This window comes from Pleurodeles waltl, chromosome 2_2, assembly GCF_031143425.1.
Source record: "Pleurodeles waltl isolate 20211129_DDA chromosome 2_2, aPleWal1.hap1.20221129, whole genome shotgun sequence".
Classification (NCBI taxonomy): Eukaryota; Metazoa; Chordata; class Amphibia; order Caudata; family Salamandridae; genus Pleurodeles; species Pleurodeles waltl.
This window is the reverse complement of record NC_090439.1, coordinates 756,862,279-756,887,698: the sequence shown is the minus strand read 5'-3', so window position 1 is coordinate 756,887,698 and position 25,420 is coordinate 756,862,279. Positions and strand designations below refer to the sequence as shown.

At 42.8% G+C, this 25,420-nt stretch overlaps 1 protein-coding gene across 4 annotated transcripts in view; it reads right to left on the bottom strand.

The window, feature by feature from the left end:
- The window catches only part of HNF4G (hepatocyte nuclear factor 4 gamma), a 423,834-nt gene that overhangs the window by 256,639 nt on the left and 141,775 nt on the right, over nucleotides 1-25,420 (bottom strand). For all 4 annotated transcript variants that reach the window (XM_069220374.1, XM_069220373.1, XM_069220376.1 and 1 more), the window contains one exon: nucleotides 16,024-16,120. In XM_069220374.1, coding sequence (XP_069076475.1) covers nucleotides 16,024-16,039 — 16 coding nt within the window. In that variant the 5' untranslated portion in view covers nucleotides 16,040-16,120. The remainder of the gene's footprint in view (nucleotides 1-16,023; nucleotides 16,121-25,420) is intronic.

Below are 25,420 nucleotides of genomic sequence, written 5' to 3'. Positions count from 1 at the left end.
AAGACCACGATAAAACTGCTGCCCTCATCCTCCTCAACCTCTCTGCCACTTTTGACCCAGTTTCCCACATCACCTTGTGTACCAGACTACTTGGCGTTGGCGTCTATGTCAAAGCCCTGGAGTGGATCCGCTCCTTCCTCACCGGCTGAACAAATAAAGTCAGGCTACAACCTTTCACCTCTAAACCAATGGAAACCAGCTGTGGAGTACGTCAGGGCTCTCTCTGAGATCTACCCTCTTCATTGTCTACACGACCCCAAGATCATCAGACACCACGGGCTAAGCATCATCTCATACGTGGAAGACACACAGCTAACTCTCTCCCTTACTAACGAACCATCGACAGCCAAAAGCAAGTTTCACAACGGAATGAAGGCAGTCACCGACTTGATGAAAGACAGTTGCCTCAAGCTCAACTCAGATAAGACAGAGATCCTCATCCTGGGCCAGACCCCACCACCTGGGATGACTTCTGGTGGCCCATTGCCTTAAGAACTGCCCTATCTCCCACTGACCACATATCCAACCTCAGCATCATTCTCAACTCTTCGCTCTCTACGGCCCGCCAAGTCAACCCTGTCTCATCCTTATGCTTCAACACACTCCTCCTGCTCCAGAAGATTTTCAAATGGATCCCCACTGATGCGAGAATAACAGTCACCCATGCACTCAGCAACAGTAAACTTTAGTACGGCAATGCACTCTATGCCGGCATGAAAAAGAAACTCCAAACAAGACTCCAGAGAATACAGAACACCGCGGTCAGACTCATCTCGGACATCCACCTCCACAGCCACATCTCTGCCCACCTGCGAGACCTACACTGGCTCCCAGTTAACAAACGCATCACTTTCAAACTCTTGACACACGCTTACAAGACGCATCACAACATCAGACCAGCCTTCCTAAACCACCGCCTCTCCTTCTTCGCACCCACCAGGCAACTCTGCTCTGCTCAACTGGCCGTCACCACCATCCCTGGGATCTGGAAGAACGTGGCTGGACCTCACCGCGCAGACCTGAAAAATGCTCACCTTCACTGGCTCAGTTCAGGAACGACCTCAATACCTGGCTCTTCTACTGACCTCCATTCCCCTTCAGCGCCATGAGACCCCCTGGGCGATAAAACACGCTTTACAAATATTTGAATGATTGATTGATTGATTGATGAAGACTTTAAAGAAGAGATTTGGTGTGGACCCTAAGAGTGGTTTCCTGTGCCCAAACTAAATATGCATTGCCTTACAGCCAGAGTTACCTCATCAAATAAACTTCAGCTCCTGCAAATACTTATTTTTTAGACTTCAGATAATGAAAGTCACACAGGTCCTTACAATCCTGGGAAAATTCTCTGTATAGAGAAAATTCTCTAATCATTTTGATCACAACCATATCAAAGGCATAATATTATATCCTCCATCTAAAGTCAGCAAGGTTGCCGACATGATGGCTTTATTTACATACGAAAAAGTACCTTTGGTGTAAGTCATTAAAACACATTAATTAGATAGACTATACGTTAGTACAGCATAAAGGTGTGAGAATAATTTCAAGCAATCTAATGTATATAATGCAAGGCATCATGATTACTTGGTGCTCATTAGTACTAGTACAGACTTTGAATTCGACATACCAGAGTGCATTTAAGGTCATGCTCATTCACTGTAACAAAGCTAAACTATATACGCTATTGATACGATAACTGGCTTTTAAAACACAGCAATACGTAAAGCAGAGTGGTGGCTCAAAGACATTGAGAAGATGTAGCAATGATATGTAGGATGACATAAAATGCTCGAATACTAGAGGCACATGCGGGCAGAGAAGGATTAGGGAACCAATAGGACACAAATAACATCTAATTGCATTGCTAGGCAGTGCGTATGGCATGAGGGAGAAAGTCAGCATGTTCACCTAAAAACCTCTTATGCATGGTCCTCTGATGAGATATGGTTAAGATTGTGATTTCACAGTGTCAGCTGTCTACAATATACCAACAGTGTGAAACACATATTAGAATGGGATATTGTCTGCAAATCAGTAGCATATATATTGCAATTGACTATCACTAAGGAAAAAACTGAAAAACAAAAAACAAAAAAGAAAACAAGACAACGGCTATGTGTCTCTCTGTAACTCAACCGGTAGATACACTCAATCTCTTTATTTCAATTTGCCTACATAGAGATTAAGGGGGTTATTCTAACCCAAAGTGACGGATTTACCACCAGCCGTATTACGAGTCCATTATATCCTATGGAACTCGTAATACGGCTGGTGGTCTATCCGTCACTTTTGGGACGGATTAACACTCCTCCAAAGTTGAATAACCCCCTAAGTATGTTCAAAACTCACGGAGTAGACTACCCCCCACAAACGGGTATTTCTTAAAAGGAAGTTATTGCTGTACCTTGATGTACCTTGAAACTATTATCAAGCCATTTATAATTGAGATTCCTCTGTAAACAGGTATTTTTGCAGAGATTAAAATGTATTGTGATACCTGTGATCAGGTTCATAGCGTCTCTTTTTAAAAGAAGGCAATAGGGTGGTAGAGGAGATGGGTTAAAGGCACATTAGTTTTCCAACCCATCCATGACATGGGTGACCAACCTCTGAAAAGGGGCAGGGGCATTCCTTATCAGAAAGGTATCACACTAAATTGGAAGTAGCCCTCTGGGGGGGAGAAAGCAGACATTCTTTGCCACCATCAGTCAACTTTCAGCCACCGGTTCATGAGTTAATCAACTTTGTGGATGGGGTGAGCATCAGTCTTGGTGACAGACTGGAGCCCTCTGTAAGCCACACAGAACTGGAGTTTCGGGTTTGCACCGGGGGGGCAACATTGGGTACTATAACCACTGGACTGGAACAAGGGCTGTTGGAATGCTCAATCAGCCCTAATTCTAGCATCTTTGACACCTCTTTTTTGATGCAGACTCTCATTTTATCCGATAGCATGTATATTTTATTCTTGGCAGACAAGCTTTCCCCTCTGCCAGTAGCATGAGTAAACAAAGTGGTGAGCCCCGGGCTAAGTAAGAATAGTGAGGAGAATTGCTTCAGCTCCTGCCAGCTTTCGCTCTCCTAGTGTGGAATCAGGGAGAGGCAGAGGTTTGCACCCTGTACTGGCCAATCTTGGTCTTGATAGGGCAGTAAATCTGTGAGAAGTTCACTTTCCTGGTCACCATCCTCTCTTCATCTATCACCAAGAGCATGATGACCACAGGCTTCTCACAGTGGGGTTTATGGCAGCTTAGAAGCAGGATCTTCAAAGGGTACCAAGGGTCTGGAGGTCCTCCAGGTAGGTGACCTCCCGCTTGTGCTCTGTGACCTCATAGGGCCTGGTCCCCCTGTCCTACAAGGCTGGTGCTGCACTGGCTTCATCACCTACACTGTTCGGCCAGGTTGCAACTCTACCCGAGTGGCATTCTAGTCATGCCAGAGCTTCAGAACTTCCTGACTGGCCTCCATTTTTTCAGTGGCCTATTTTAAAAGTGTTTTATCTGAGTCCAGAGAGCCAATATGTAGCTTACTACATCTTGGGGTGGTTTCTTGGGAGCTTGCTCCCACCCTTTCTTCACAAGGCTGAGAGACCCTTGCACACGGTGGCCATACGGAGGTCCGAAGGCACTGAACCCTAGACTTTTCTGAGGCACTCCTCTGTATGCAAACAACAGGCATCGCAAGAGGACATTCCACTTATGCCTCAAGGGCTCTGAGAGGCCCATAATCATGACTCTGTGTCTTTGTGAATCTTTGAACAAGCCCATTGGTCAGAAGGTAATATAGTGTGGATCACTGGTAGGTTACTCCACACTCATTCCACATTAATATCATGTAGGCTGACATTAATTTGGTGCCCCACTCAGAAGCAATATCCTTGGGTAATCCCACCTGGGTAAACATCTACATTAGTCCCCTGGCCATGGCAGGTGCAGTCACTGTCCTAAGAAGTATGGCTTCAGGACAGCTGCTGGCATTATCCATCAGGACTAGAATAAACATGTTGCCTATGACTGTCTTCAGATGGAGAGGCCCCACCATGTTGATGCCTACCCTTTCAAAGGGGTTACCCCACGACTGGTGAAAGGGAGCAGGACAGGCTTCCACTTTACCCCCGACTTTCCACTGGACTGGCAGGTATTGCAGGATCTATAAAATGCATCCGTGGTCCCTCTCATCCTGGACTAGTAAAAGTGGATGGCCACCAATGTGAAGGTTCTGACCTACCCCAGATTTCCACACAATGGTATATCAGAGCCCACTTCAATCAGAAGGCATGGTAGCACCAGGGGACTACCAACACACAAGTTGTCCCAGGCTCAGGGACCTGATGCTGGGAATACAGGATACCTTCCTCCCAATAGATGAATGATCACCACAGGTGTCTCCATTTGCCTGGGCCTCATCTGTTGTCATAGGCCCTCACGAGTGAGGCACTTCTTCTGTGCCTGGAAGAGTTCTGCCCAGAAGAACCCCTTTTAGCTTGTCATTCGACTGGGTGCCTGACAGAGTTCTGCCAAGGAGAACCTCTTCAGCTTGTCATCTGGCTAGTTCAGGCAGGTCTCCCAGGGCAACAATGTCCTCTCCAGTAAGTTCCAAGGTGTCATCCTTAGGTTCAGTCTCCTCCTGGACCGTGAGAACATCTGGGGTGGGTTTTGCATACCTCCTACTCCTTCTTGGCAGGTACATGGGCCATTGTTCCACACTCTAGGTTTGGACTCCCCACTCAGGCTGCTATTGACCGTGTGGTCAGACGCACTCACTCAGGCAATCCTAACATCTCCAATAGGGACCAGAGCTCCCCCTCTTTCCAGTTAGTGTGCTCGAATTTGGAGAAAGGATAAAATGGCCAACCAAGCAGAATCTAAATAAATGTAAATGTATTCTGATGTCAGATTATTTCTAGGGAGACTTGGTTTTATATAAATCACTGAGTGGCACTGCACAAACACAGGTACTGGGCACCACAGCTGAACACCAATGTAAGAAATTGGCTTATTAGCTGAGAAGAGTGGATGCCCCACTTAAATAATAAATACTATCCTCGTCAGGGTTAACCACAAATGTCACTAAATAACCCTGTGTTTAACCCTCTGGTAGCTTGGCACAAAAGCAGTAAGGCTCAACTGAGAGGCAATGTGCAAAGTATTTATGCAATGCCAAAAATTGGGTTATTGGTTGGGAGGGGTGAATACCTTACTCAAGAAACATACACACACAATCCTTGTCAAGGTGAACCACAAAAGTCACAAAATTATCCAGTACTTCACACTGGTATCTTGACAAAGAACACTCAGGCTTTACCTGGAAGCAATGTGTGAAGTATTTATACAGACATAAACAGTAATAAAGTGAAAACACAACAGATTTTCTTTAGAAGAATGGAGAAAATGTTAACAAATAAAATGACACCAAAACGAATTACATTCAATCAGTAGAACTGGAGCTAAGAATTTTAAAAAACATTTTAGTGAAAACTAGCAACTTGAAGATCAAAGCACCAGCCGCATGTTTCTGGTCATCTGAGACCGGAGCAAAGTCAAAACCTAAGGTTGACCATGATAGAGTGTGGGTTGGATTCAAGGGGTGAATTTAGCCCAGTCACAGCTTACCTTTGGACATAGAAAATATCTTGAAGAAAAGTCCAGGAGAAGGTGGAGTTCAGCAGGACAAAGCAGCAGACTGTGTCCGAGGAGGGGTTGTGTTCACCAGAAAGCCACTGTACAAAGTCTTGGCATACAGGTGTAGGACCACATCCACCAGCTTCTCCAGCTATTCCGTGGTGAAGTCCAGGGCCCTTTCTCCTGTGACACATGCCATTGGAGTAACCACAGTCAGGACACAGCAGCACACTCAGTGGAGTACTTGCATGCACGGGATTCGGAAGTCAAGTGAAATTGGGGTGTTGACATGGCATACGCTCCGCAGTGGTGTGCACCATCACTGCCAGCGGCGATCGTGATAGGCCCAGTTTCCCCATTGACAACCATGTAAACCAATGAATGGGTGCATGGCAGTGAACAACGCCTTCCGCCCTGACAACTACCGCCAGTGGAGTGATGTCACTTCCACTCCTTCATATCTGGATGGCAGGAGGCTGCCATTTTGCTAGCACCACATACATATTTCCTTGTCATGGGTCCTGTTCAGGGCCTTCAGATCCCAGCCCTTAGTCGCCTGCCCACATGAGTGTCTGTTCCTCACATCAGTCCAGAGGTATCCCTGCAAACATGTCCCTAAAGTTGTACATCATACATTGTTTTTGTGTGTAACCTACGTATGGTACAGCAATTATTCATACAGAACATGTTTTGCATGTGTATGTGTGTCCCTCATATGTGTTCTCTCCTCCCCCATTGATACAGACCCATGTGGCGTGGGAGGGCCCCATCTGTGTACAGACCTCTTGTTGATTTGGATACCATGGTGGAACGTCACATCATTGTCACCTACAGACTAAATCGTACAACAATCCAGGACCTATGTGCTTTACTGGATCCTGTACTGAGACCAGGTAATCGGAATCAGCATGCCATCCCTACTGAAGTGCAAGTGCTCTCTGTACTCCATTTCTTGGCTACGAGCTCATTTCAGGTGACAGTGGGCATGGGTGCAGGGTTCTCACAGCCAATGTTTAGCCTCGTCCTGTCCATGTTTCTGGATGCATTTGTACAACACATGCAGACATATGTCAAGTTTCCCAAAAGGGCTGAATTCCGTGCCATCAAGTCTGAATTTTATGCCCTTGCTAACATTCCCCATGTGATAGGTGCCATCAATGGCACCCACATAGCTCTTATCCCCCCAAGAGTGAAAGTACAGGTGTACAGGAACAGAAAGAACTTCCACTCAATGAATATACAATTGGTGTGTGCTGCTGACCAGTACATCTCACATGTAAATGCCAGGTTTCCAGGATCAGTTCATGATTCCTTTGTCCTGAGGAACAGCAGTGTGCCGCACATGATGGAACAACTACAAGGGGACAGAGGATGGCTCATAGGTGAGTGTGTATGACACTTGATCAGTACATAGCTTACAGCCAGGCTGTATGCAAGTAATGGCAGTTTAATACAGTCCTATTTCAACCACTTTTGCAGGTGATTCTGGCTACCCCAACTTGCAATGGCTCCTCACACCTATGAGAAATCCCAGGACAGATACAGAGAGGAATTATAATGAGGCCCATGGACATACTAGGAGGGTGATTGAGCGCACAATAGTTCTCCTAAAGGCTAGATTTTGTTGCCTCCATCTCTCTGGGAGATCCCTGTGCTATGGCCCAGACAAGGTGTGTAAAAAAGTGGAGGCCTGCTACATGCTGCACAACGTGGCTGTGAGGAGAGATATCCTCCTACTAGAGGAGGAGGGTGCTGTACATCCAGACCTGCTACCTCTGAGAGGGGGTGAGAGTGATGGTGAGGATGAAGAAGGGGAAGATGTCCACTCCAGGAACCAGCTGATCCAACTATACGTCAGTTACTATGAGGTGCTGTTCACTGATGATGTTGTCTGCACTGCATAATGTTGGTCTGACTCATTTGTTTCGGGATGTGGTGTCTGTAGTCATTTACACTGTTACCTGAAGACTAATGTGGCATGTGCCATGGAAACAAACATGGTGTACATTTTGGTTTACTCCAGACGATGTTGTGCATGGGATACCATTCCTGCAATAAAGGTATGAATATGGAATTGACTGGCAAATGCATTTATACTTACAATTTAATTTTCATGACAGGGGACATACGAATTGGTCTAAATGTGCTTTATTATGTGTCACAATTGCATAGGTGCAATGGACAGTGATAGGGAGTGGGCTCATGGTGGGATGGCTGTCCATACCAGGTACATGGGCTCAGCGACTGGTTGCAGAGTGTATTGGTCCATATGTCCCTTGCAAGTTGTTATGTTGCTATTGGCGGGTGAGGATGGTTGCACAGTGGCACACTTGGGAAACAGTTCAAGTTAAAGTTACTTCTTTGTGGGGGGCCTTGGTCTTGGCAGGAGTTCCAGTGCAATATCTGTGTCCGAGAGCATGTTTGAGTGTCTGGTGCTGGGCTACACAGGTAGGGGTGCTGGTCTCTTGTGTGTCTTCTGTCAGTGCCACCAGTCTAGTTGCTGCTGCAGATGTAGAGGGCAGGACTGTGTCCTGGGCAGTGGTAGGGGCTTCCAGGTTTGTGGGGGTCTCAGGCTGGCTTGAGTAGTGGTACTGAAGCACCCCTGCAATAGTAGCCAAGGTGGCATTGAGTTGTTTCCACTGCTCCATGGTCTCTTGGTGTTGGGCTATCTGCAGCCAGGATCTGGCCCATCCTCTCTTGGGTATGGTGGTATGCTCCCAGGACCTCAGAGATCACCTCTTGGGCTGCAGCATCCATCCTTTGGCCTCCCCCCGGGCCACTGATGCCCTCCCACTGGGCCTAGCCCCCTGTGCCTGTGTCCCCTGCACAGGTCCGGCAGTCCCACTTGCACTGGTGCCATCATCATCCTGCCTGTTAGTTGGTGGTGACTCTGGCCTCTGTACATGTGGTCCACCAGTTTGTGGCCTGGAGACACTGGTGTGGGGTCGTTTGGCCTGAGCTGATGGTGTTGGCTGAGTAGTAGGGGTGTCAGTGGTATCCTGGGTGGGGCTGCTGGAGGGTGACAGCCAAGGACTGTGTGACGGGCCAGGGTAATCCTCACTGTCCATACATCCCTCTCCAGTCTCGTGAGTGGGGCCTCTGTCTCCATGTGGGGTGCTAGCACTCCTCGGCCTTTCTGTCTGGGTGGCATGGGTGGTGGTACCTGTGGGGAGGAATGGACATGTATGTTACATGTACTAATTCGAATAAGGATGCATAGCTCAGCCTTATTTTGTGCTGTTTATTCCCCTGTCGGGCCATGCAGGGACCTATTGTGGGGTTGTGATTACATTTTGCATGGGATGTGGAGGTGCATTGTGGGTGCCGTAATGCATTTTGTGATTCCTTGCAGGGGTAGGTGGCTGTGCATAGGGGGAGGGATGTGGGCCTGTTAGTGGGTTTGTGGCATGCAGGGTGACAGGATGTAGTGATTGTGGCCTGGGTGGGGTAGTGGTCCTGGTGGTAGCTGGAGGGGTGGAGTGGTACATGCATTACAGGTGTAGTGGATATGAAGAAATTGGAGATGACTTACCCGAGTCCAGTCCTCCAGTGAGTCCAGTGAGGCCCTCAGGGTGCAGGATAGCCAGTACCTTCTCCTCCCAGTCGGTGTATTCAAAGGGTGTAGGTGGGGGACCGCCACCAGTCTTTTGTACGGCGATGTTGTGCCTGGATGTCATAGACCTCATCTTCCCGCGCAGATCGTTCCATCTCTTGCGGATGTCGTCCCTTATGCGTGGATGGTTTCCCACTGCGTTGACCTTGTTTACAATCGTCTGCCATAACTCCATCTTCCTTGCGATGGGTGTGTGCTGGACCTGTGCCCCGAAGATTTGTGGCTCGACCTTCAGCATTTCGTCCACCATTGCCCTTAGCTCCCTATCTGTGAAGCACGGGTGCTTAGGCGGTGCCATGGTGTGTTTTGTGGGTGGTGTGTTGTAGGATTATTGGTGAGGGTGCTGTTGTGTGGTTGGGTGTGTGACTTGTGTGATGTTAAGTTCAGTATATGCATGTTGTGTTGTCAATACAGGGAGTGCAGAATTATTAGGCAAATGAGTATTTTGACCACATCATCCTCTTTATGCATGTTGTCTTACTCCAAGCTGTATAGGCTCGAAAGCCTACTACCAATTAAGCATATTAGGTGATGTGCATCTCTGTAATGAGAAGGGGTGTGGTCTAATGACATCAACACCCTATATCAGGTGTGCATAATTATTAGGCAACTTCCTTTACTTTGGCAAAATGGGTCAAAAGAAGGACTTGACAGGCTCAGAAAAGTAAAAAATAGTGAGATATCTTGCAGAGGGATGCAGCACTCTTAAAATTGCAAAGCTTCTGAAGCGTGATCATCGAACAATCAAGCGTTTCATTCAAAATAGTCAACAGGGTCGCAAGAAGCGTGTGGAAAAACCAAGGCGCAAAATAACTGCCCATGAACTGAGAAAAGTCAAGTGTGCAGCTGCCACGATGCCACTTGCCACCAGTTTGGCCATATTTCAGAGCTGCAACATCACTGGAGTGCCCAAAAGCACAAGGTGTGCAATACTCAGAGACATGGCCAAGGTAAGAAAGGCTGAAAGACGACCACCACTGAACAAGACACACAAGCTGAAACGTCAAGACTGGGCCAAGAAATATCTCAAGACTGATTTTCTAAGGTTTTATGGACTGATGAAATGAGAGTGAGTCTTGATGGGCCAGATGGATAGGCCCGTGGCTGGATTGGTAAAGGGCAGAGAGCTCCAGTCCGACTCAGACGCCAGCAAGGTGGAGGTGGAGTACTGGTTTGGGCTGGTATCATCAAAGATGAGCTTGTGGGGCCTTTTCGGGTTGAGGATGGAGTCAAGCTCAACTCCCAGTCCTACTGCCAGTTCCTGGTAGACACCTTCTTCAAGCAGTGGTACAGGAAGAAGTCTGCATCCTTCAAGAAAAACATGATTTTCATGCAGGACAATGCTCCATCACACGCGTCCAAGTACTCCACAGCGTGGCTGGCAAGAAAGGGTATAAAAGAAGGAAATCTAATGACATGGCCTCCTTGTTCACCTGATCTGAACCCCATTGAGAACCTGTGGTCCATCATCAAATGTGAGATTTACAAGGAGGGAAAACAGTACACCTCTCTGAACAGTGTCTGGGAGGCTGTGGTTGCTGCTGCACGCAATGTTGATGGTGAACAGATCAAAACACTGACAGAATCCATGGATGGCAGGCTTTTGAGTGTCCTTGCAAAGAAAGGTGGCTATATTGGTCACTGATTTGTTTTTGTTTTGTTTTTGAATGTCAGAAATGTATATTTGTGAATGTTGAGATGTTATATTGGTTTCACTGGTAATAATAAATAATTGAAATGGGTATATATTTGTTTTTTGTTAAGTTGCCTAATAATTATGCACAGTAATAGTCACCTGCACACACAGATATCCCCCTAACATAGCTAAAACTAAAAACAAACTAAAAACTACTTCCAAAAATATTCAGCTTTGATATTAATGAGTTTTTTGGGTTCATTGAGAACATGGTTGTTGTTCAATAATAAAATTAATCCTCAAAAATACAACTTGCCTAATAATTCTGCACTCCCTGTATATGTCATGCTAATAGCGTTGCAAAGGATAGTTGGGGTGTGTATGTGAGTGTTTTATAGTGTTGTGGATGTGTGTCAGGTGTGTGGGTTTCAAAATTGCCAATGTGTGCATTTCTTGCTGTTGGGTCCCATTGCTGGCTGTGGCGCTCCATACCGCCAATGGTCGTTCTACATCCACTATCCGCCGCAGTGATTTGTGCATCATTATTTGGAGGGTGGAGGATTTGTCTGCTTGCCGGTGGTGGGGTGAGGTGTACAGCCTTTCCACCATCAAGGGCCCTGGCGGTGGCTGGAGGTAGCAGAATTTTTGGAGGTTTCTGTTTTTGGCATCTTTATATGGCAGTGTGCTGTTCACAGCCAATGACGGTCTTCTGTTCACCGTCGCCACGGCGGTCGGTGGTGTTTCCCACCATTTTCATAATGACCACCTAAGTGCCTACCAGTATTTATGTATGTATTTATGTATGCTGATGATTGTGTTCTACAAAGTTATTAGACGATTTCATAATATTTATGGACAGACCTGGATTGTTCACTAATAATTCAAAATCTTTTACTATGTTCTGTGGCCGGTAGCTGAGTAATTGGAGGGTATCCCATGTTAGTGGCACCAAACTGTCCTGTGTGCCATCCTTCACATATTTTGGGATCCCTTTCGACAATAATAGTGCCTTGAAACATCTGGTTAGAGTCTGGAGTTCTTAATTTGAACAGTCAATGGCTGTAGTACTCAAGTTAGCTGAGAAATTGAGCTCATCACCTTTGGAGGTGACAATTATAATTTACAGGGCAAAATGTATATCCATTGCCTCAAATGGTGCAGGCATCTGGGGATTTTGTGACATTGTACAATTACATATCAGTGAAAATAACTTTTTCTGCAGATTGCTCTGACCTCCTGCAAACGTACCTACCTCAATAAGTCACAAAGAACTTGGTCTACAACTTTTAGAGGACCTTATGAAGATCACACCGACCTTATTGTGGTTTGTACCTTTCAATGGCTGACCTTTGTGAAGGCTCAACTTTACTCAATAGGATGCCTCAAAACATAGGTTCTTCAGCCAGGGCATCTGCCAAACTTGAACTTCTGTCTTAATTATCAAGCAAAAGAGCGATATCCAAGTGTGGCAAGAGGATGGTGGTGGCTCATGCTCCATTAATTACAACTGACTACATGGAGCCATATTTACATTATGTTCCAAGTGACCAAAGATACTACTTGGTTAGATTCTGTCTTAATATTGACTATCTGTTGGTCTCCTATCTAAGAGAAGCTTACAGGGGCAAAGATCTGGTGCCCTGCCTTTCTGACTCAGGATCTACACAGTCTCTGGTACATTTCTTTTTCTTTTGAAAATTATACAGAGCACTAAGGAAATGCATATTAAGTCCTCTGCTGATATTACTCAATATAAGAAGATGCGAACCACCTTTACTCTATTTACAATTGCTACAATCTGATGTGATACACCTTGCAGCATATAGATTTATTGTGGTCGCAGTAAGGTTGCAAAAACTGGTGGGCAAGTGACTTAGGGTCTGATTTAGATTACGGCAGACGGGTTACCCCATCACAACGGTAATGAATAGCCCATCCGTCGAAATCTAAATCCCATTATAGCCTATGGGATTTAGATTTTGGCGGACGGGCTATATGTCACCGTTTTGACGGAGTAAACCATCTGCAAAAAATCTAAATCAGGCCCTAAGTTTGTTACATTAATTTTTCTTCTCAAAATATGTATGTTTTCAAACCTTTACAATCATGCCCCAAAGGTGCTTGAACGTTTTAATTATTTACATGACCGTCCAAGACTTATGTATGGGATTTATAGCGGTTTATGATCTTACTGTAAGTTATTTTTATTCATTTAATCTGTTATTTTATGTTAACCCCATCTGATTGCGTTGGATAGTCTTGAAGCTTCCTTCTGAAATTTTAGAAAGTATCATTTCTAGAGTGGTTTTAATGAACAGTAAGCACAAATCACTTTATGATAAAATTGCCCGGTTGCACAATGTTACCCCTGGTTGCTGCTTTTTGCATATTTGCACATGGATCATTGGCAGTGTATCTCACATGTTTAATTGCGGCTCATTGATTTTAACTATACTGTGCACAAATCAATTATATACTTACATTGTATTCTTTTATGTTTTTTTAACCGAATAAAGGTTTTCTAACTGACTCTCAGCAAAAGTTACAGTGCTGTCACAGCATTTTTGCCTTGTAATCTGTCACTCTAATTTAGAAGTACATGGCCACATCTGATTTGGAGTACAGACTTGAACTTCTGATGTTCCATGGATACATGAACATTGTACCTTCTGTAAAACCAGCTTAAGAACTGGAAAAAATACTATATGTGAGAGCATTCGATGGCATTTATCATACAAGTAGAAAGAAAGGGCCCTTTTGGCTGTAATGTCTACATATAGATTTGATTTGTGACTCTCCGTTTGCTCCTTTATATTGCACCTGACTGCATGACTCTCACCATATATGTGTTTATTTCTGGAACAACTTGTCTTGTATAGTGCAAGTTCTCTGTCCCCTGCTTCTATGGTTGGGACTAAAGACTATGGCACTCATTAAGATGTTGGCGGGTTACCCCGCTGACAGCCACGCTGACGGTCGATGGAAGACCACCAGCGCGGCAAAGCCCCTACCAGCCCTTTAATGATGTTCCCGCCGACCCAGCAGGAAACAGGGCCTTTACACCGACGCCGTCTCCAAACAGAGACGCATTTCACTGCCCAGAATTCAGGCAGTGAAATGCACGACGGGGCTGTGCACAGGGGCCCCTGCACTGCCCATGCCAAGTGTATGGGCAGTGCAGGGGCCCGAGTCACCCATTCCGCCCACCACCGTGAGTCTGGCGGTCCATGGACCGCCAGATTCAAAATGAGGGCCTATATTCTTCACTTCATACTGCCTACACAAATGTCCACGTAAAGAATTACTAATATCTACCTCATCATGTCTTGCCTTCACCAGTCACCTCTACTCTACAGCCCAGGTCCTGAAACTGAACAATCAACACAGTACTACCTCTGGCAGCTACCACTGATCAAAATTACCTATTTCCAGTGGTGCAGGCACTTACAGAGATCTCACCATCACAATCTTAACCAACTTCAATAGCTGGATGACACACCACAGCTGACAATACCAGCTTGCCTGCCTGCATCCACACTGTCATCACCTTTACATTATAGCCACATTGTACAGTTCTGCATTGCTTTGTGGTTACCTTGTGCTATATGAACTCACAACACACACACACATGAACACATAGATATAAATAAATTACTGTCAGTCTCCCCTACTGCCAAATGAAAGAAAAAAGCTCTACGTCTAGGAACCTGATACAGAGGCCATATTGCTAGGATAGGATATCACACATACTTTCCACCCAGGATACTGTCCATCTCCATACATCTTGCTTGACCACATTACCTTTTTTGACTCTGAAATGATCGAAAATATTTAGATGCACATCTGCCTATGTCCACAAATAAATGTAATCATCTCATATAGCTTTCTTTATCTCAGACAACGGAGCAGGTTTCTCTATTACATATAGATGGAGTGGGTACACTAGACAATGCTAAAAATCTCTATGCTAGAATTGTGTAGTCTAGAGAAAAGCCGGTAGAAAGTACAAACAAATGGTACAAGGCTAAAAACTAGAATGAATTAAACATAAATTGTGCTTCCTGTCCTTTGAAGACTGCATTATCTCCCTGAAAGGACATATAAAAAACAGATAACTCATACTACACATCCCTGGGGCAAAATTGACCCCTTGCTAAACTCACACCTTTTTTGTTCCACTACCCTCTAATTACTCCCTGTCAAAAATCATCCAACCTTTTAGAGGTTGGGCAGGTGACTGATTCTCTGTGCATGGCAAGCTCTGGAAAAGATCCTTCAAAGTCCTTATCTCTCTTACAAATCCCTCATATCTTTCATAATCCAGTGGGGTCGGTCCTAATAACTGCTGATGGTTTAAGGCTTTTACATGATTTATCATGCAAACACGTGGGCCCCTGCGGGCCCAATCTGGTAAGAGAATCTGAGGTAATTGTGCCAGTGACCTCTTTGTGAAAGGGCATGCCAGTTCAAATGTGCGTGAGGGGTGATTTCACAAATAAGTATACTATAACAAACTCTTTTTATGTAACTGTATCATGCTGAGGATTTAAGAGAAAAGACAAATACATCCAGTTATGGAACATATTATGTAACAGAAGAGAGAGAACACTAGGTACTTTACTTAAGAGATTTGGTTAGAAAATGAAAGTAGCAACAATACATAGCGACAATCTAAAATTATGATTGATGTGAGGTTAAAGAGAGCAAGGCAATAATAATGTAATGATCAAAACCTGAGTACAAATGAATGGACTGATAAAGAAAAGATGCACTTAAGTATGTACTACAGACCAATGTGTACTATTGAGATTAGGGTTGGGGACTAATGTAGAGTGTGGCGGATGGGTTAATCCATCACAGGGGTGACAGATATCCCATTAGCTGCATCACAAGTGTGTTTTATCCTATTACACCTGTAATACGGACGATGTTGCCAAACTCTATACCAGACCCTAAATTATATATGCACTGGCTGAATTTATAAATGCCACCAATAACCATCCTGCAACAATTGCTACATTTTAAAATCAACCAACTCATGGATGCATTGGGCAGAAATGGAATCAGGTTAATTCATTTTAAAGGCATGTAATGTACTGAAAGGCAATCAGAATGATAATTGTAGCACAAATTACATGTCACTGTACCTGTGAGGCTCAACATTTCATACACATTTATGTTGCTGCTCCTGGCTTGGGAAGTCAATGTTAACCACTGCTCAACTTTCACTTGCCATACCGCAGCCTGAAATAAACAGACACTATAGTTTCTAATTTAGTTTTCACAACATTTGTTCAAAGACAGATACTTTAAGATGACTTACCAAGTATACAACAAAAACCTGAAACATACATAAAAAGCAATGTGATATAGATTAGAGTACAGATAACCAAGAAAAGAGCTGAGACAAAGTACTTACAAATATATGACTTGCAACTGTTGTGTAGCTGTTCTAGTTGAAGCTTCATATACGTTATTTTAGTGAACTAGGCCTGCCACTGTGCACTTTAACCGAGATATATTTTATTCAGCTGTGTTTATTATTTTAACAATAGCCACATTTGCGGTCTTGTTTTATTATCTCTATATAGATGTTCTTTGCCTAGGCCTGCACTGCGTTCTTAAACAAGAGATTTCTTTCACTCTGTGTTTTTCTCAAGGCTTCCGTAGGCAAACGTGGTAAAGCTTTGTCTCTAGTGTTCATAGAAACATATACACTATTAGGTAGGGATCCTTTCTTGGAACATCAGCTGTTTTATTATAAAAACACTACTTTGACCCATGTACATTAGAGGGAGATTCCAGCCAGATGACCACTACTGTATGCTGATTGCTGAGTGCTTTGCTACAGCTGCTTATGTAGACTATAGACCTCCCGATCAGGTATGAGGGATGATGTCTTCCCAGGGGAACCTAAAGGGCAGAACTAGAGCTTAACATGCCGTGCTCTAACATAGCCTAGGTAGGAATTATTTTAACGATTCTAGTGACAATATGGTAGCGTTATTTTTATGCTTCACTCTCTTTCTCACAAATTTAATCCTGCCATGCTTCATCGTCCTAGGTATTGCAGTACATGATTTAGTATCTAAGATGCAGTTGCTTCATTAAAACCTTGTTGAAATATATCCTGCCTCTGATTGTCCTTGTATATGTGAGACTAATGTAACTGAGAGAAACAGGATGCGATCTGAGTGACCACGATTTCCCTGAGGAATCAATTGTGTCATGTGCTCGGCTGCAAAACCCGGATTAGGCCAACAGGTGTCACCTGTAGTGGGTTTAGACTCAGTTCTCCAGAGTGCAAGTGATTCTGCTGCCCAAATCTAGTAGTCTCATTAAAATAATGAGAACCTACATGACAGGGCATCCCAACGTTTGGTCAGGCTCTAATTTTGGGGTCCTCCTGAGTATCTCTGTCTCACTAAATACAAAGACACCTCAGTATTATATGTGGAGACGTCCGTGGTATTGAGGATTTTCCTCCTCAGCTAAGTAGGGACTACCTAACTAACGCTGTAGGTTGTTCAAGCTTGAACTCTGAAAGGATAATCCCCATTAGGTGTGCTTATCTCTGAACAAACCTCACCATTCATTATGGCGAACCCACAACAGGTAGCAATTGTAGTCAATAAGCTGCCACCCCTTACTGCACATTTATTGGCACATGGCCTAACAGCCCAGGGGGGTCCAGTTACATTTGTTGTTGAGGCTCATGCAGCCTATAGAACAGAAATGTTGTTATTCTTGGGTCACATTTGCAGCAGCTAATGGGAACACAAATACATTCCATCACTGTACACCAGCAAATGCACCTGCACAATACAGAGCATATGCATATCTAGAAATACCTCTATCTTATCAAGAACATAAGTGTCTTGATGGCACCCTACCCCATACAATTCTACATGTTAGGTTAGGTCCTCTAAGTAATGATGGTCCTACCTGGCCTTTACTGGGCACATATACACCTCACCCTGCTGCAGCGAACCTTACGGTAGCTGAAGTCCGTCGCTTATATGCTGAGCTTATGGCAATATAGAGACGATTAGTACAGTTTGTAATGCAAACATTGAACACAAACCCAGCACGTGCTGCTCCGATGCAACCACATGCAGTAACACCAGGCATTATTCCTGCGACTGTACATTCGATCATGGGTAAATTACCCGCCAAACGAGAAGAGATCCCATTCTGGTTAGCTAAAAAAATAAATGCACTGGAAGCAGTATTCCTCCATTCGGGACCTCAGGATAAGCATAGAATATTAACTATGTGCTTGCCATTTGGGATGTTATCAAACTTTCTTTCTCACCCCTTGTTCCCGATGAGCTGCAGAATCCTATGCCACTGACTGGGCATTGGCCCAGGCACCCGAGTTATATCCCAACCATGCAGGGTAGGATAAAGATTCCCCCTATCATGTAATTCCAATTAAAAACCAACCTCCACCACAGTATCCAATAAAGCATAATGCTAAAGCACCCATGAGGGAAATCCTCACACAGCTTGAGTACCAGGGCGTAATCGAACCCTGTGTCTCACCAATGAATAATCCCTTATTCCCAGTAGCTAAACCGGGCCATTCATATAGAATGGTCTTAGACTACAGACACTTAAACAGTCATACACACACATACGCTATACAAAACTCACATAGCACAGCACTCATGAACAACATAGTACATAAAAAATACAAAACAATACTGGACATTTCCAATGGTTTCTTCTGCCAAAATATAGCGCCTGAGAGTGGAGCCCTAACAAGTTTCAGCGCACTAGGCTCCCAGAACAAAATATCTGTTGTTTACCCCAGGGGTACAGGAACAGTCCAGGACTGTTCGCGCCTCGTGTGACTTCAATATTGCACAACATTGACCCTGAAGCGTTGTCCTATGTAGATGATATCTATCTTACGGATGATGAATTACTGCAACATCTAAGATGGGTAGCCCGCATTGTTGTAGGATTTGCCAAATTTGGCTATAAATTCAACTTCAAGAAAACAAAAATAGCCTTCCTTAGCGTCCTGTTTTTGGGTTATGAGCTATCAAGTGAAGGAAAGAGCCTAGCGCCACAATTCTTGGAAAAATGCGCACAGTTACAACCTCCAAATACCATAAAAAACTCCAATCCCTATTGGGTTTTCAAAAATATGGCAGAACTTACATTCCAGATCACGCAGCATGCATAAAATCTTTACATGACTTAATACCTCCTAACTTTTCCAGTAAATTTTGGACAGTCAAACACACGTGCATTCTCAGAGCTTTGCAAACAGACATGCTTGCAGCACAATACTTACACACAAGAGAAAATAAAAAACATCTGGTCATCAGAGTAATGCTGGTGCCATTGGCTTCACCTATAAAACTTTGAATGAGGGTGAGACAGTCCGATTGCATACAAATCACATTTGTATTCAGCAGCAGAACAACGCTTTGCTCCCACAGAGAAAATTCTCACTGCTGTTCAGATGGATATCATTAAAGAAAGACCACTAGCCCAGGGGAACCGCATTATTGTCGTATCTCCAATTCCAGCCCTTGAGGCAGTTCCCAAAGCCAGCGTACCAAACACTAAAGCATTACACCCACATTGGATTCAATGGGCAACGTCTTTGACAGCCACTGATGTTGACTACATTTTTGACCCAACATTACAAATTGAAGATTTTTTGCAATATGAAATAGAATACCCAGTTCCAGCAAATACATTGCCTGTTGCTCAGTATCAAAGAGTCATGTACCCCAATGGCTCAGCACAACCTGAAATAGGCACAAAACATCAATACTCTGCTTCTTGCGCAGTCGTAAGTGGCTATATGGAGGATAATAAATTTTGTCCCCAGCATACATTCACGCAAACCCTAGGGGATTGAACAGCACAATTAGCAGAGCTAAAGGCTCTGTTGATGGCACTGGAACACACGGATCCAGCATAGCTAATACTAATTGTTTGTGATTTGTATTACTGTGTCCAGTCTCTCAATGAATACCTGCATTACTGACGTCAGAATGGGTTCAGAGATTCTAAAGGCAACACCATCAAACACAGACTTCTGCGGAGGAAAGTAGCAGATCTGAAGGAAACGCTACCAAACGTCCATGTTGTACATAGACCTGGAAATGGTGTGTTGGAATACACATTGTTGGAAATAAATTGGCTGATGCAGTAGCCAAATCAGCAGTATCTACGGGCAATGAAATATGGGCTGCCGTGAAAGCACTCCCTATCCAAAAGCATTTCCTTCTAAATATTCCTACTGAATGGGAGGCTTCCTTGATGCCGAAGTAAAGGTACTAGGCACGGAAGTTAGAGTAATTCCTAATAAAGACATAAGACCGGAGTTGATTAAAGCAGCGCAGGAAGGGGTGGCATCTGCCCATGCTGGTGTGGCGGCTACAATATCATTATTGCAAGCACGGTATTGGTGGGCAAGTCTATACAAACAGTATGTCCTTTGTTGTTACATCTGCCAACAAATTAGGGGTTCCACTGTCAAACGCCGAGCGCAGGCACCCCTCCTAATTTCCAACAAACCATTACAATGTGTGTATTTGGACAACTGTGGTCCCCTAACACTGGACAGTGCAGAAAAATACATTTTAGTAGCTGGTGACTCTTGCTCCATATTTTTATGGGTATGACCACAATGCTTGGCTGACACTAAGACTGTTATTAAAGATTTGCAAGTCTTTATCAGCACATATGCAGTTGCAGCTTTCCACTCCAACCAGGGCCCTGTTTTTGCCTCAAGGGCATTCAGGGATGCCCTGGCTTCATTAGGGGTCCATCTCCATTACTCGTTTACATTTCATCTTGAGGGAAATAGTGTAGTGGAGTCACAACCTTCCTCACCAGACATATCTATTTTTTTTTTTTCAATCTATCCCTCCCCGCAACCTTCAAGCTTTGATTTTACCAAATTAGAAAAATATATTTTGTATATGAAATCACTCAGGCAGTTTCTTCCCTATATAGAAGAAAAGCACCCAGACCTGACAGTTTTACTACTGAATTTTAAACTTACTCTCCAAAAATGTCCTCCCTTATCTCTTACTTTTATTTAATTTCTTTGTCAGGAATGAATCTTCTCAAGGCACCTGTAGAGAAGCACTGATTTGCTTAATTTCAAAGGCAATAGAGATCTTGAACAATGTAAACATTATTGTTCCATTTCCTTAACTAACACAGACCATAACATTTTAATGAAAATCTTAGCATTAGGAATTGACCCTGTCTTTTCAGATCTCATTGGCAGGGAGCAATCTGACTTTGTCAAGGGTTGAATGTGGTCTGGTAACACTCATCTCTTTTTTGATGGCTTGAGTAAGGCTTCCAGGTTAGACTACGCCAAAGCGACCATTGCATGAAACGCTGGAAAAGCCTTTGATAGAATTGGTTGGGATTTCATGTTCAAACACTGAAATGGATTGGCATTCCCCTAAACTGTGTAATATAATCTCTTTGCTGTGTTCTGGCCCTAAAGTTGCTATATTTGTTTACGGTGCCTTAGACTATTTTTCTTTATCCAGAGGAGAGGGCCAGGGATGTCCACTCTGTCTCCTTTTTTTATCATTGCATTAGACTCTTTTTTAACCAAAATCTGGCAAGATTCACACGACAGGATTTCAAATTGATAATCAGCTAATAAAAATGTCTGTATATGATGATGACATTCTTTTTAATTGCATCCATGCAAATACTTCTATTCATATTTTGGAAACACATCTATCTGTTTTTTTCTCAAATAAAAAGACTATGGGTTAAATGCTGACAAATCTGAAATCTCACCTCTTGATATACTATGTACCAAACAACTTTTTGACAGTATAAACCCTACTTGGCAATCTGTTAAAATAAAATATCTGGGACTATGGTTCACAAACACTATTAAAGATACAATAAAACTACATTTTATCACATTACTAAGTCTCTGAATTATACAATTCTAAAAAGGGAACCCCTTATTTCTTTCTTGGTTGGTCAAATTGGATTCTATTAGGATAGTGTTGTCTACTATGATATTGTACATCATGTCCACGATCCCAAATCATATCCCAGACCTCTCATTTAAAAAAGATAGATTATCTTCTTTATAAATTTCTACATAAAGGGAAACCATCCCAGATAGCTTTAGCCAATTTAATAAGATTAAATCTGATGGTGGCCTGAATTTCCCTGATTTCTGACAATATCTTTATGCCCTTTCCTTAAAACAATCTGCTCCTTGGCTTAATCCTACTCTTACCCCTTACACTCCTTTATGAGTATTGCTACAAAAGTCAAAGATCGCCACTTTTGATTTCTCAGAATTTTTGTTTACAACAAAATATCCCAACTGCAATTCCAGTTATTGCACATTTGCAACACATTTCAACACCCTTACTACCTTTGACTCATATTTCCATTAACAATTTTCAACAAAAAACGATTTGGCTCATCCAAATCAACAATCACTTTATATACTGGAAGACCTAGAGGGAAAAAGGATTACGTTGGATAGCTCAACTCTTTCATAACAACCAGATTTTATCATATTCTGATCTTCAAAAAAAGTTCCTTACCCACTAATTTTCAAAATCAACACAAACTCCTCTGTACCTCTATTCATATTTTCATATTCAAATTAGCCCAAACAACCCACCTCCCCTACTTCTATGTGTTATTTCCACTATTATCCACCATTACCAAAACATCTTTCACTTATAAGATGATACATTTCTTGTAAAGATTGGCCAAACCAAAACTGAATTATATGGGAAACAGGATTATTAGAATTTTGGTCTATTGATCAGTGGAACCACATTTGGCTAAAAATACATCCATCCACTAGATCTGCAAATACTTTACAAACCCTTCATTTCATTTATAGCCACACGTTATTCACCCCACACAATTGAAACATTTCTCTAAAGACTTAGATTTGTCTTGTTGTTCCTGTAATTGCTTATCAGCAGATTTAAAGTGTATGTTATTTGAATGTCTTCCTAGTCTACAATTTTGGAAACAGGTTTGACACCAAATTAACAAGATTTTTAAAGTCAATATCCCTTTCTCATTTTCTAATATTTTCATAGGTAGTGTAGCCCCTGATTGGTCTGTACTAGCTCAAGGTCACAAATTGGTAGACTTATTATTAGCCATTGTCTTTCACCTCGTAACATCTAACTGGAAACAAGCATATAATGTTAATTTCTAAACTTTGTGTTGTTCTCTATGTTTCAACCACAGATTAGATACTAATTATGTCTCTCCTTTTCTCTTAGCTATTAAGAGAGACTTGTTATGGCTTTCAATTACTAACTTGTTATCCAAATCTAGTTCACTCGCATATAAGAACCTCCCCTTTCCTGCTAAAGTGCAGAACTTTATAGCACCTCTCTGTCTTTATCCATGAATTTACTATTGTATTTGTATAATGTTTGTTCATGTTTATAATGGCTATAACCTATTCTTACCTTATTATATAAATGATTGAATAACATATGTTCATCAATTCCCCTTTCCCTCCTTCCTTCCCCTATTTACACTATTCCTTATTGCTTATACTATTGTTATTTTTCACTACATTACTCCACAGTAGCTAATGTATTTTTTATTTGGCACCTTAAGTTCTAGTCTTATTCCAAATAATGTGTTGATTATTCATATTTTCAATTGTAGCTCTTTTTGTTGGTACTGCTCGCATAAATACTCAACTGCTGTTAATTGTTCTAAATAAAGTCAAATATTTAAAAAATAAATTACTTCATTGGTGTAATGCCCACTCACTGCCATTGTTTTCATGTCTGATTTTCCTGGCTTTAAGACTCTGTATAGTTTACCAGTGTTAAACATTGGCACAGCACTTGTGTTTTCCCCTAAAGCAGGTGCTATGCATTGAAGCCCCCCATTTGGCTCATTAAAGTTTTTTTTTAGGTATATTGGAAATAGTGCATAAGACACCTATGGCATGAAAAGTTACACAAACCACTTATAAATGTATAACCCGGCCATTCAATGCATGGAATGTACCTGGATATTTAGCACCAAGAGACCCTGTGGATGGTCACACACTCCATAAATCTTTATAAGATACATATAATAACTTAAAGCTTGATCCACCATGAAGGATGTGATGAGTGCAGCTCAAGAGAATTCTGTTCAAGAATTGCGGGACATTTGGTCAACCCCTACTATAGCTAATGATCCTGGCTTTTGCCCTACGACAAAAACAGATGAGACTAGCTGGAAAAGTGACTAGTGCTCACCTATTGCTCTGCAGAAAGTTCTCTTTGAGGTTTTTTTTTCAGAAAAATCTGCAAATAACCTCACAACAGTGTGAAAATGTTTTAGTCTGAATATCTGGTCTCTGTTATTCTATATGCATTGACATTGCAAGAGGAAGTACCATTAAACTTCCACAACCTACAACGACCCTAATCTACCTGTTAAAGGTGAATAATCCCTTACGTTGTTTGGACATTTTGGGGAGTGTATAACAAGTAGCTCTGTAGATTTTCCTCAAACTCCTCCCTCCCCTATGAAGCTTTCCTTATTTTGGCCTATGTTAATGGATTTTCTACGTGACGTGGGTTATGAGGACAGGGCAATCTTTGTGAGTATTCAGTTTTTTAGTCTTTTGCAACAGCTCTTACTCTGCAAAGGGGTTGTGGGTCTTGGCAAATGATAATGATTTGGGGACACAAGACCCAACTTTGGTCCCGGGCTGGCTTTGGGTAACAGATTGGACAATTCAGTTGCCTAAAGCCTAAGCTGCCTAAAGCCTAAGCTGCCTAAAGCTTAAGCTGCAGGGCTTTCATTCCCAAAGACCCAAATATAACACCCCAAAAACAATAATGCAAAAACCAAACAATGTAGACCACATCAAATAAAGTAAAGGATGTTCTAGCAAAGCCCCAGTAGCATTGTAAATGGATAACCCAGTGTCTGGTCACAGGTATCTAGTTAGAGAAGCATAATCCAACAAAGTTACCAGAGCCTCATAACCACTTTACCACCTATCCAAGTGGTTGCCAAAAGGACAAAATATACGAATGGTCATTACTGATTAGGAAGATCAAATGGCCTGATGCAATGACATCAGTCAATAATAGCTAATGAACTCTAATTACTTGAGACATGGTTCAATGGATCCAATATCAGGATAATTGCCTTCAGCCAGTAGAACTGGGTGAAAGTGAATGGATACAGGTTCCAGACAGGGACCAGACTGGTCTGAGACAGGGCATTACAAATGTATCTAATATTACTTAAATCATGCCAAAGGGCAGCAATTGATCACTAAATAGTGAAGATTACATTGTGTTATTATGCTAGACCTGTCATCCTTAGGGTGGTCTTCCCCCAAACTTGTTGTCTTCTCCCTCCCTGTTTTGCTGAATTCTATTTTCTTGGCCTTAGGACACTTTGCACTTTACAACTGCTAACCAGTGCTAAAGTGCTTGTGCTCACTGCCTAAACATGGTAAAATTGGCTTACATCTGATTGGCATATTTAGTTTACTTATACCTCCACAGTAAAATTGGTATATCATAT